Source organism: Patagioenas fasciata, chromosome Z, assembly GCF_037038585.1.
Source record: "Patagioenas fasciata isolate bPatFas1 chromosome Z, bPatFas1.hap1, whole genome shotgun sequence".
NCBI classification, from domain to species: domain Eukaryota; kingdom Metazoa; phylum Chordata; class Aves; order Columbiformes; family Columbidae; genus Patagioenas; species Patagioenas fasciata.
In genome coordinates, this window is record NC_092560.1 from 47075072 (window position 1) to 47089422 (window position 14351).

General features: G+C 37.0%; 1 protein-coding gene across 4 annotated transcripts in view; it reads right to left on the minus strand.

Moving 5' to 3' along the window:
• FBXL17 (F-box and leucine rich repeat protein 17) overlaps nt 1–14351 on the minus strand; it is a 380831-nt gene that overhangs the window by 89177 nt on the left and 277303 nt on the right. For 3 of the 4 annotated variants that reach the window (XM_065861735.2, XM_065861734.2, XM_071801718.1), the window contains one exon: nt 10785–10927. In XM_065861735.2, coding sequence (XP_065717807.1) covers nt 10785–10927 — 143 coding nt within the window. Of the gene's footprint in view, nt 1–10782; nt 10928–14351 lie in introns of all 4 variants that reach the window. The other variant, XM_071801719.1, reaches the window with a different exon arrangement.

A 14351-nucleotide genomic window follows, 5' to 3' on the forward strand; every position in this document is an offset into this window, starting at 1 on the left:
TGGTCTGACTGCCAGTATTTTCTGATCTGGTACACCACTTATATCTGCCACAGATCACCAAGAGTAACTTCTTTCATGACATCTTCCATGAGTTCTCATGGAAAATTCAAACTGCAAGCATAAATAGTCACTAGAATATTTTTAGGTTTTGCTTTTAAAGATGCCACGCCATTTGTCAGAATTCTAGTGGTAATTTCAGCACTGTTTTTTACCATTTCTAGATTCTAAAGTCAAGAATCTAAATATATCAAATTATTCCAGAGGGCTAGGTTCTATTTTTCTTTACTTTTTACTTCCATTGTTTTCCTAGGACAGATCTTACTAAATTCAAGGGACTCAGGTATTCGTAATCCCGTTAAGACTAATTAGGGATTACATTTTAAACTATCCATCAGTTGAACTAGACATTTCTTTTTAATGAGACTGATAGCTTCATTCCCCCTGATCAACACAACTGGCAAACTGCTAACAACAGACAAGGAGAAGACAGAGGTGCTCAACAACTTTTTTGCCTTAGTCTTCAATCTGTCTTCCCACACCTCTTGAGTGGATGGACCTCAAGGCAGGGACTGGGGAAGCAAAGTCCCTCCCACTGTAAGAGAAGATAAGGTTCATGACCACCTGAGGAACCTGAACATACATATGGGAACTGATGAGATGCATCACAGAGTCTTGAGAGAACTGGCTGATGTAATTGCCAAGCCACTCTCCATGACATTTGAGAAGTCAAGGGAGTCAGGTGAAGTCCATGATGACTAGAAAAACAGAAACTTTGCGTCTATTTTTAAAAACGGTAGAAAGGAGGATCCCGGGAACTACCAACCTCTCAGCCTCTCCTCTACGGGAACATCATGGAACAGATCTTCCTAGAAGCTAATGTTAGGGCACATGGATAACAGGGAGGTGATTTGAGACAGGCAGCACAGCTTCACCAAGGACAAGTCCTGCCAGACCAACACAGTGGCTTTCTAGGATGGAGTGACTACATCAGTGGACTAAGAAAAGGCTACAGACACTATCTGTCTGGACTTCTGTAAAGCCTTTGACATGGTCTCCCACAACATCCTTCTCTCTACATTGGAGAAAGATAGATTTGATGGATGGAATGTTCAGTAGATGAGGAACTGGCTGGATGGTCACACCCAGCGAGCAGTGGTCAATGGCAAAATGTCTGGATGGACACAGGTAACAGGTGGTGTCCCTCAGGGGTCCATACTGTAACCAGTACTGTTTAATATCTTCATCAATGACACAGACAGTGGGATAAAGTGCACCCTCAGCAGGTCTGCAGATGACACCAAGCTCAGTGGTGCAACAGACACACTTGAGGGATGGGAAGCCATCCAGAGGGACCTGGACAAGCTCGAGAAGTTGGCCCATGTGAATCTCATGCAGTTCAACAAGGCCAAGTGCAAGGTCCTGCATCCAGGTTGGGGCAATCCCCAGTACCAGTACAGGCTGGGGGATGAAGGAATCGAGAGCAGCCCTGCTGAGAAGGACTTGGGAGTACTGGTGGATGAAAAGTTGGACATGAGCCAACAATGTGCACTTGCAGCTCAGAAAGCCAACCATATCCTGTGCTGTATCAAAAGGAGCGTGGTGAGCAGGTTGAGGGAGGTGATTCTGCCTCCTCTACATTGCTCTAGTGAGACCCCATCTGGAGTACTGTGTGCAGCTCTGGAGTCCTCTGCATAACAAAGCACAACAGCCTATGGGAAGAGTTCCAGAGGAGGGCCATGAAAATGATCAGTGGGCTGGAATACCTCTCCTATGAGGACAGGCTGAGAGAGTTGGGGTGGTTCAGCCTGGAGAAGAGAGGCAGAAGAGAGGACAGGCTTTTTAGTAGGGCCTGTTGTGATAGGCTAAGGTGTAATGGTTTTAAACTAAAAGAAGGGAGATTTAGCCTAGATATAAGTAAGCAGTTTCTTATGAGAAGGGTGATGAAACACTGGAAGAGGCTTCTCGTTGAGGTGGTTGATGCCCCATCCCTGGAAATATTCAAGGTCAGGCTGGACAGGGCTCTGAGCAATCTGATCTAGTGGAAGATGTCCCTAGTCATCACAGCGGGGGGCTGGACTAGATAACCTGTAAAGGTCCCTTCTAAGCCAAACTATTCTACGATTCACAAATAAGGAATAGAAACTGAGGTTTAAGGACTTTTCCTAAACAGGACTTCCCTACTTAATTTAAGTTTACTTGACTTTAGTTGATATCATGTCTAGGAGATCTTCTCTTGGATTAGTACATCAAATGGCACCTAATGGGGCTTTAAAAAGCTTTGGTTTTAACTGAGAGAACTCCTGTATTACACTTCTAAGAAGAATCGTTAAGACTGCCTACTTATCTCAAAACCTCCTCCTATAGATGTATGAAGCAGTCTCAGACTGCAGTTCTCATTCTAAAGCTACTAAAATGTCCCAGGATTGTCTGTGTTCTGTCATTTAGAGCAATACTAAAAAGGAAGAGTAGAGTCATCACCTGAACTGCAAGTTTCATGCTTCTCTACACAGTGAAGAAGTATTCATCATTAATCTAAAAGTTTTCCTACATAAGGAAAAGCTTTAGGTAACATCCAATTACCTTGATAATTGAAAATAAAAGGTTATCTCCATTCCAGCTTAATAACTGAAATCAACAAGCAGCCACAAAATAAAAAAAGAGACCCCAGACCTAGGCTCACATGCAAAAACCTCAGACTTGCAAAAACTGGATTAGTGCAAATGTGCTTTATTAGAACTTCTTTGGAAAACTTGCCTGTGCTTCTCATTGATTTCTAACATCATACGGGGACGGACTGCTGAAATAATTTTTGCATAGTATCTACACTAGTTCTTTCAACAGGCATGCGGCTAGATGATTTTAGAGAGTCCTGATATCACAGACACTCTCCTTCTGAGACTCATTGTGTGTATCCATAGTGACAAATTTTGGACACATTTTATGTTTCAATTTCTCTGATGTTTTAACAATAGAATCCAAAATATACATACTTGGAGTTATTAAGAAACACATTTTCATATACACGTTCTCTTCTCCAAGCTGTGGTTTGCTTCCTTAAGTCAGCGTCTTAAAAAAAGTCCACTTTGACTTTTTTTCTGCTAATAGTTGAACAAATTATATTCTCAGGTGGCCCAATTATAACTGTTGCCTGTAGCCATAACAAAATTAAAGATTTCTGGAAACGTTTTGTGTGAAGTGCACTTGATCAGCTAAGGCAGACATATTCCACAGAGTTTCAGTGACTGCCCTCATGCCTAGGGGCAGAACCTTTGTTTAGGAAATATTAGTAAATTTTATTAGGAAAACTAGTGAAAGAACAGCACTGCCAACATTAGCACAATATCTTGTAGTCCAAACAGAGTCCCTTATGATTTCAACAAAGAATGCATTTTGACTTAATGGATGCTGTTATTAAAAAAAAGAAAAAGCACACATGCACACATATGCAAACACTGTATTTGTGGGTTCACAAATAATGAAACTTACAAGTACAGCCTGATGTATTACTATTATCATGACATTCAACAATTTGTGTTAAATCTCGGCAATTAATTTCCCACTTTTATTTGGAAAGGGGAAGGAGCGGGTAAACAGAAATATCTGTAATCTTTCTGTCATGTAAAGTGAAATAAATGGAACACACAAAACTTCTAATATTTAACAGTAGCACTTCTGGAAGGATTTCAGAAAATGTAGCAAGGTTGCTTGTGAAGTATAGCCCCTTTACAGTTATTTTCTTAAATTTTGACAGAAAAGTAGAGAACTAGAGGGATGAAATTCATTCTTGTAGTTGTTTACACAGGTGAATGCTATTGACTCAAACTGCCAGTCCCTGTACAATCACTGCAATCACTGCATTACTGCAAACCAACAAAATAATTCATTTTAGGTCTCTGTGAGTTTACACGGTTTTCTAGCAGAGACATCTTTTTAGGGCTTGCTGTCTGCATCATTACTGCCAACACAATATTGAATATTAAAATTGTATATGCGATGAAATTTTCATTCTCATTTCTCTTTGCTTATTGTGAAGGCTTACTCTTATATTAAATCACAGAAACCATTCTGAAGGAGCCTTTTCTGGTTGAGTGCTTTGCTAATTCTGTTCATTTCAATCAGATGAACTTCTAGACTGAACCTATACAAGATTTCCAGGTAAAAATATTACCAGCATCATGAGTATTTCAAATTTATGATGAAACTCTGTGTTTTGCTTTGTTCTTACTTATGAAAATTGCAGTTGATAAAGACGCATACACAGTGAAATGACAATGTTTCTTTATATAGTGATAAATATTCTTTCAGATTACTTTCTGCCTGTTGAATTAATAGCAATGATATTTTCCTTCCTATTCTGCTACATTAACAATAATTTGAGTGCAGTATTGTAATACTTGTCAAAATGACAGCCTTTAAAATTAACAGAGTAATCCTTCTCAAAAATTTACCAGTTGGAAAAAATGACTGGGGACAATGCTTCTAAAAAAATTTTCTCTTTCCTTTTTTTTTTTTTAAATCATAAAAACGCTGACTACTTCACATTGCATTTTTCCTTAATTGTTGGTGTCATGCTGATTTTGAACCATTGATTGGTACCTGAGGTCCCATATTTCTGTTACAGTATGACAGGTGGTTGCTTTTTGAAAACAGAGACAGACTCACTAACTCAGGAAGATTCCATCTTCAGCCAACTGCTATGAGTATGTTGCTGAACTATCAGCCTGGAAAATGAAAATCTTTTGGTAAAGAAACAGTTAAACTAGGAGTACAAAAAGTTCAATTTCTATAAAGAATCCTTTTTTTTTTATATTTTAGCAGATGCTTTTGATCACACAAGTAATGGATCTGTTATTCTAGTTAGCTAGGGGGAAAAAAAGGCATTGTTCAGTCTTCTAAAATTATTGTATTGAAAAGCAAAGTGAAATAAACGCTATTTTTCTTTTGTTGTGGGTTAGCAAGGATAACTGTAGTTTCCTTCTAATGGGATTCACAGATTTTATGAATCTAAAAGCTTCATTATTCATAGAGACATATCAATGGCAGCTCCTACATTATACATATAAAACTTAAAAAAATACAGCGTATCCTTTTTAATATGCAGCAATGTAACTTGAACAAATTACAGTGATTTAAGAGAAAATAAGTGCTATAGAATTTTTCTTAAAGGGAAGGATTGGATATGTTCCGTCCTCTTCAATACCATGAAACCATAATTTCAAATCTCAAAATGAACCCCTTAAAATATAAAAGAAGAAATGGTAGCAATTTGTCAGGGTTTTTGATCAGGCTAATGATAGTTAGCATTTTCTGAAGGTGGAAGGCAAATTGCTGCGATAATTATATTAAAACAAGCCATGGCTCTGTACTCTTGCTGTTCTACTTTTGCTTAAGAACAGTTTAGCTCAAAAATGTATTTGAAATTTAAAGACGTATCTCTAGAAATTAAGGTCTTATCTCTTTTTCACTTACTTAACTTCAGTTACAGACTGTATATGTAAATTAAAAATTTGTGGATGAAGGCTAAAAATGTTTCTAGTCATGCTTACTAATATATATCTATTAAAAAGAAAACTCTTTTTGCCCTGAGTTGCTAAGTTTTTTTCATAAGCTGGCATTTTCTCATATACAACAGGAACTGCATCCCAGTGAGGCTAATGATTTGCAGTTTGAACTGGATATGTATTTACACATATTTCTAAAACAGATCTTACAGAAGCATGAAGTGATAAATTATTTCAAAAATCTACTAATTCTGTAAAAATCTTACTGTTGTTTAAGATGCAAATGATTTCTTAGTATACCATTTTTATTTTTAGGGGTTATCTATTTTCCTTCCTCTCTGTAGTAATATAAAGGAGTTTGTCTTTTTGTCAGTTTTACTGACCATCAATTTGTGTGCTCTAACATTTCAGTAAAACTGTAACAGGAAATACATGCTACAATTAATATAAGAAAGTAAACGGAAATAAGCTACAGGCTTTCAGAAGTATTTTCATGAAAAGCAACCAGAATTCCTCAAGACAAAAAAAAAAAAAAAAAGAAAAAGAAAGAAGCAAAGAAAAAAGGCTGTGATGATTTATTATGTGAAGCTGCGTATCCGTTGACAACCAACTTTGTCAGACTTACTTTGTATCATTCACACATAGCTGTGGATGTTGCATTTTGCATCCTTTGTTTTTCAGTGTCATTTTTCTGCATATTCGCCTAAGAAAAGTCTACTGCATTTATGTCGTAGCACTGCTGACAAACATTGAAAATAGCACCACAGCTATAAGAAAAGTGCTTGCAATAAGAAAATCTGTGTGAGAAAAGCTGCAGAGTCCACAGGAAAGTTATTCTGACATGTTCAACCAGCCAAGCTACCAGCCAGAAAAGAGATCAAGTTTTTAGCCACTAGGTCCTAGGTGATACCCAGCCATTTTCCACTAAGGTGAAGATTTCAAACTGTTATTATTTAAAGGCTATTTGGGTTTTTGTGAAAGCACAATAAAGAAGTGCTACCAAGACATCTTTAAAATGAGTTCCAGGAATAAATAGCTTAGACAACATTGCCCTCTTTTTCCAGTTTATTTTACAAATATGAAAGATTTAGAAATAAAGTAACTACAATAAGTAAATACAACACAGATCAGTTTAGGGGTAGGAACGTACAGATTTGTGTTCAGAAAAATAAGCTTGAAACGTGGATTTGAATCTGTGAATGTGATGTAGGCATTACTTTATGCCCTTAGGATGCAAGTCCAGCTCTTAGGATGTCTGTGTTTGTGGAAGAAAAGAAAGTATTCCATAATTGCCGACACCTCTCTCAAAGTATTTAAAGGAAAGGACAAATTAAAATATGTAATTTCCTAGGCTGTGATTAAAAAAATACAGAGTATTATTAAGATTTGAAGAATGGATAATCATGTTCTCTTCCTGCTGCAGGGGGAATGAACTGAGGTGAATTGAATACAACCCCTGGTTCTGGAGACAACTCTGTGCCTTTCTCAGTATTTACAGAGATGACAAATCAGAGCTTCGGTGTACCCTGGCAGTACCAGCTAACGTGTTCCGCCACACCCATGTCAAGTCCCAAAACACTACCTTGGGCTGCAGCACACGGCAGTGCAGCACTCCGCTATGCAGAGGAACTGGGAGTTTGTGGTTTTGCTGTGCTGCCAAGAGCATCGGGAATATGCGACACAAGGGAATAAAGCCTGGCTCAGCACCCCTGGGAGTGGGACACAGTGACATGGCAGGCAGTAACAACATAATGCAAAACAGAAATACTATGTCTTTTATGCCTTTTCCAATTACAAAACTCTAAAATGTCCTGCATAGGCCTTAAATAACTACTGATCGTATCTCTTAATGCTTTCAAAATAAATGGACACTCAGAATGGCAACATTTGCTTTTAATGAAACGCATGACTTGTTCAGTCCAAAGTACTGTCAGGTGCCGGTAGGGACCTACAGATACATATGTACACAAATACATATCTGCAACAGTTAATAACCTGTAGTTTGAGAAAGATCAGAAGGGAAAAGGGTCCTAGCTCCTTCTGAGAACATGTTGATGTTTGTATGCAGGCAACAGGTTAATTTCATTGTCCAAAATATAGGTACTTAACAATATTTAGGGTCCACTTTCTGAATGTCTAAATCATTTTGGAGCTCTGGATCATAGTCTGTGAGAAGCCTATCTGATACAGAAGACTAATGGTATGTGTCTTACTGTACCTATGCTGTACAAGGCAGGACTCTGTAGAGATCAAGCTAGCATTTCCTGAGCAGCTACTCATGGAAATGGAAGCAATAAGTTATACCACCCCGTCTGTATGACAGTATCTCATGATCATTCCTGAGTGCTAATTTTCCTAGACAAGGTGCTGTACTTTGTCAGGTAAGCTGCTATCAGGACTTATGCCCATATATCCACACTGCCCTGCATTTTTCCAGCGGTACCAGTTTGTTCAGAGCTCTCTCCAGGCCTCAGACAACACTGCTGTGTAATGCAGGGAAAATCGTATTTGCCTAAGTAAGTCATGGAAGTGCTAGGGGGAAAAAAAAAAAAAAAGGACGACATTTGCTCAGTAACCTTACCTCTAATATTTTTACATTGAAAAGGTTATTTAGATTTTGCGTATCTAAGCACAAACATGCTTCCTAAACCAAAATTCTACTACGGACAGATCTGAAAGACTTTGAGAGTTTAATAATCTTTGACATTTTCTCTATGCGATTTGTAAATAGTGATTGTGTTGCTATTCAGTAACACTAAAATGTTGAAAAATAGTGTTAAAATTCTTATTAGAAAACTTCCAGTTTAAATATATGCCCTCAATATGATGATCTCATGGTAAAGCCAGCATTTTTTATGAGACTCCTAGACAGAATGACATTTATTTTAAGGCAAAGACCATACTGTACCTTAGGTGTGCATGTTAGATGGTAGGAGACATGATAAAAAGAAAGGTCATGGCAACAGCAGTTTGAGGAGAAATGAATAATTTGATTATCTTCATGGTGTGGATCAATAATGCTCTGCATCTACTGAAACACATTGCCTGGAGGCACTCAGATAATCAATGGCATAAAACAGAGCCTGCCTTTACCCAGGCTTGCAGCCTCTCTGATCTTTCTTGGGAGGACCCTTGACGCCTCTAATTTATGTCAACTGAATATCAAAGAAATTCCAAAGAGGCTGGGTCATAAAGCATATTTTAGTGGTAACCATTTGAAGTCTACTTACTTATGTTCCTTATGTAACTGTGTTTAAATCCTTACCCTCCAATTCCTAGGAATTCCTAGAAAGGCATATATGGTACCTGGTACTAGGATAACAGTACCTTATTAAAGGCTGGTTAGAAGTGGCAAATATTCTAACCCTCTCTTCACTGCAAGCTGACAATAGACCAAAGACAGGAATTTCAGTCACCAGGGCATGTAAACAAACCCTTCTGCATCACCCAAGAATTCTCTTTAATGACATGCCGGGCACTGACATTTTTAATTTAATAGAGCAGCCATTGGAAAAAATTAGTTCTGCATGATATTGTGGAGAGACAGTTGAAGACAATTTTGTTCAGTAATTTCTCTGTTCTTTTGCAGTGAAAAAAGGGAGCTGGCATCTTCTAGCTGCCAAAAGCTCTTAAGTCAAGGATATTTACTTCATTCTGTCCAAGGACCTACTTTTCCCATCAAGGCTTTGCAAGCAAGAAAATAATTCCCAGTGGTAGTCCTACTAGTAGTGTTTGCATTTACCTATTTCTTAACAAGTTTTAGCTACCATACTTTGAATATGCGTATGCATGCATACACACAATCTCCCCCAGCTCCATTTTTCTTTTTTCCTTTTAGCAGCTGACTTACTTTCATAACACAAAAGATGGTGTATAATCCTTTGTGAAGAACTAGGAAAGCATTAATCAGCAATTAGAGGAATACAGACTGTAGTACATATAGTTTAACTGATGAGGTAGTAAAATGTGTTTTCAGCACTGAGATCATTGATTTTCTAGAACAGCTGAAGACAGCATAAAATTATTTCACATATTAGAGCCTTGTTGATGGTTCAACATTAGCTAAATCCGCAAAATAAATATATGTTTAAAATTGATCAGGTGATTCAGGGTCAGATCTAATTCCCAAGTTCAAATAACCTCTTTGAACATTCTCTAAGTACATAATCTTACCACAATCCATCAAAGAGAGTCACACACTTTTTGTCTATTGGCTCTTGCAAAACACTAATGTTTAGCAGATTAAGTGGAGTCAGTTTTAATAGACAGAGCAATTCTTCCAAAGTGCTCTCGAACTCGAAACTGTCTAAGGCTGGGTTTGCAAAATGTGATTTCTAACTTTACAACAGACCTGGAAATTATTATTCTTTGCCAGTTGAAATACTGGGTTTTGCAACTGTCTTCTATAAAGCACTGCAAGGGATGTAAGGTAATGGTTTTGAGCATCAAGTTTCTTAAACTAAAAACCTATGTTTCCACAGACTGTATCCAATCAAAAATTAACAAGCCTGAGAGATAAGCTTATGATGGGTACCACAAGCTGGACATTTTGTTCATGATGGCTGGAAAAGAAACAATCCCTGCAGGTATATTTGAAGTCTTGAGATCAGAGACTCTGAAGCTCCAACGACTTTTAGCTATTTCTGCTATGTTTCCTGGCCTCTTGATCTCTCCTCTCTCAACAGAGACATGATTCCTGAAGCCTATATACAGGTTGTGGTGGAGCTGGACTGCCTTGTCCTCTCTTCTTCTAAAGATAAAGTGTTACAACTTAGAGGTATTCTTAACATATTCCAAGGAGGAAAGCTGTATTATAAGAAACCCAGTATTTTTTTCTTTTGTTAACACTATGATTTTATCCAAATCCTTGCCCTTGTGTTTTCAAAACCACTATATATGAGCAAGAACAGAGACATTGAAAGTAACACTGAAGTAACACATGACATACAAAACAGTTTTAGCCAGAAATATTCAAAACCCTCAGAGGGCAGATTTTACAAAAAATTCTGTGAGCATCTCAGGCTGTGGGTGTAGCTTGTAGGTGTATTTGAAAATCCATGTCTGCAAAAATTTATAGGGCTCTTGCTAGTTCTCTAGATACTTTTTTAGCTAAATGTGTGAATGCAGTACACTGAAGGAGTAGCACAGTAGTGAATACCATATCTGTTTGTATGGAAAAACATAAATAAATCTTCCTATTTCTCTCCCTCACACAGACGCACATGAACACTCACTCTCACATATGCTCAGAAGAAGGCACCAGTTCATGTAAATGCACCTTACCTGATCACATCTCATCAATCCTAAGTATCGGAGAGACTTGCTGCTTTGTGCAATTTGTGTGGCTCCATGGTCTGTGATTTCTTTGCACCATCCAACATCCACTGTCTCTATTGTCACGCTGTATTGTCCAATGGCTATCAGAGCTATAAAAACAGATATTAAAGATATGAACTATATAGCTCATGGAGATGGTAAGCTCAGCTCCATGTATACACTAAATGACACTGAAATGAAATTTTCAGAAGCAGTTGTCACGTATCTTGTAAAAGATCTTGTATTTCAGCATTTTTAACTATGAAATAGCTGTCTCTTCAAATAAGGCATACACATGCAAACACAAATGCATAGATAAACAGACCTTCCTATGTATTTTTCTATTTACCAATCAAGATAAATAGACCAGTTAGCAGAGATATTTACTATGGAAGTATTTTATTTTTTTTCACAGAATCAAGGATTAATTAATCGAAATAACTATAGAATAAAAACAATTCTACCTCACTTCCTTTCAGGGAAAATAAATGATTTTATACTATTAACACTTTTTTTTTTCCCCCCCCAGCGAAATAATATTGCAAAGACAGCACAGAGAATAACAGGACATTTTCTGTGTCAATAAAACAAATTAGAAAACCCTGCATGTATCTATCTCTCATTATTAATTTCATAACTACACTCTAAAGTTGCATTTGTTTCCCCTTGTTTGTATTGATGATGTAATAACAATATGTTTTACTTCCATGTTTTCTTCACAAACACTTTTCCAATTAAAATAAAAAGGCCAGGAGGAATTAAAATAAAAACTTGAGCCTTTATAAAAGGAAAGAGGAAGTTCTGAAAGGACTGAAAAATCACAGGCAGGAGAAACCACAAGGCATCTGAACAGATTGGGAAGGCTTTGTCAGGACATGCCTAGTTTGGAATGACAGAAAGGACAGAAATCACCAGCACCCTGGTCACCAGGGACTAGAACACTTTTCAGGAAATACAGGCTTGGAAACCCTTAAGTCAAATCGGGATATATTAACAGAAATGAGCAACAACCTTCAGCAGCTAAAATCTCAGCTCAAGAAAAAAGTCTAAAGTTTCTAGTGTTGAAGTCAGCCAAGAGGTAGGATCTTTACAGTTTTTACCTCCAGTTAAAATGCAGTTCCTGAAAAGGAATATTAATTAGTAACTTAGTCCAAATAATGCAAATATCTTTAAAGGGATGATTTTTCAGCAGCTGTGGGACAGTTCTGTTCATGCTACACAATGCATTGACAAAAAACAACAACAAGAACAACAACAAAATCACAGCAAAAAGAGAGTTACGAAGAGCTGGTATCTCTTGATATGCCAGATGTCAATCTTAGCTAATCAGGGTGTAACTGAGATCTAGAAGCAAAGACAACCCATCTGACCTTGTAGCGGTTCTGCAAAGACCCATACTGATGGCAGACAACAATAAGGATAGTTTGATAATTTATATATCACAGAATCGCAGAACGGTTGGGGTTGGAAAGGATCTCTGGAGATCATCTAGCCCAATCCACCTGCTAAAGCAGGTTCACCCAGAGCAGACCATACAGGAATGTGTCCAGGTCGGTCTTGAATGTCTCCAGAGGAGACTCCACAACCTCTCTGGGCAGCCTGTTCCAGTGCTCTGGCACCCTCCAAGTAAGGATGTTTCTCCTCATATTCAGATGGAATATTTAGGTGGACTTGATTTGCAAACAAAATCAGCCAAAAGAGGTTCAAGTACATTCTCAGAAGCTGTGGAATTTGCAGTAGTACGTCATTTTATTATTGCAGCAGTTCACCAAATGGCCATGATAACAGAATTTTGTAACTGACATAATGAGTTTCTGATACAATCATCTACGTGGTTTCATTATGGTTTCACTGCTTTTTCTAGGACAATACCAACTTCCTGTTACCTTCCCCGTTCATCCCAAGAAAATAAGTCCTAATTTTGCAAATATGCAAATATATTATATATATAACAGAACATAGTACTTTTTACAGAGCCCTTCCAAAATCATACCATCAAAAACTTTCTGTATATATTTTGCAACAACAAGAGCTGTAGCAATTACACATTATTGTAACTCCACACAAAATGTTATAGATTTGAAGTAGTGCAAGAATGCTGAAAGCCTGCCGCTAGATTAGAATATTGTCAGCTAAACAAAATTTCCAATAGTGTTTAGATTTGAAAAATTTTGCTAGTTTCTCTAAAGTTACAATCATATTCTGTCTTTCTCAATGCTTAATGCAAAACTAATAAACGGAAGAAAATCAGCAGAGAATACGTTTTAGGAGTGACATAAAATATCACCAGACCACACCAGTGTACATTTCTCCTAGTAAAGGCATTAAAATACACAGATTAGAGGGAATGTAGGGGACAATGCTGTTGAAAGACTAGAAAACAGTGTTACACTGTGTGTTGAATGTCCAAGACCAGAATATAACCTGAGCATCATCAGTCCAAGAAGCTGCCCTGAACATGGCAAAAAGATGACTGATGCAGGAAATTTCATTCATATGCACATACTAAACAAATTCAAGAATAAAAGAATATCTGTCTTACTCAGATACACTGTTTTATAACAGAATATTCACAGAAAACCATTTTATAACAAAACATAATTTAACACGTGTTAATTGATCATTTGATATATTATTATTTGTATTTTTGCTTTTTGGCTGGTAAAGCATTACATTTCTACAGTAGGACCTTAACTGAATCTCAGTTAAGTCTTATGGATTTTTATATAAAGATGAAAATATTTTTACCTTTTAAAATAATGAAAAAAAGACTTAATAATTATTGAAATAATTACAAAATTATTATCAAATAACAGATCATTAAGGCTCTTTGCAAAACTGGTCTTCACTGCTTTTTTCTGAACATCTATATGTTAACCAGCAAATTGTTATTACTGTGACTTCTCTGAGGTATTACAAGAATGATGAAGATCATCCCCAAGATTTGGAAAGCATAAGTAAGTTTCCATACATCAAAGTCTATATGTATGATTTTTAGACTACATTGTCATTTCTATAGTCTATTGATTATCAGGAAAGTCAGAACACAACTGTAACAATAAATACTATGAGACAACCACCACATTTTTTTGGTACAAGTAACAATACTTATAAAACCAATACAAAATGTAATAAAACCATCTCAGGATGTTACATATCAATATTATACATAAAAATTTGAGTGGAAACAAACAAAAAATCCAACTGCAACATTTCGGGAGCAAGGCTTTCTAAATGAACGCATTTTGCAGCTAAAACGTTCCAGATGGATTTTCAGGTAACTGTTAATCTGTTGTCTTCACCTGTGTTCCACATTTGTGTATATGCAAATAATTGAATTGAATTTTATGCTTTAATCAACCTGTGGGCCTAATCTGTACATCAGGTATGTCTTAGGCTAACTATGGCTGGGGTATACTTTAGATTAGTGACTGTTGAATGTATGGTATTTTTGTCTGCCTAGCTTTTCTGTTGCAGCATTCCTCATCACTGTCTCAACCCTAACTGTTCCTAGAAAGTCCCCAAATGCCATAT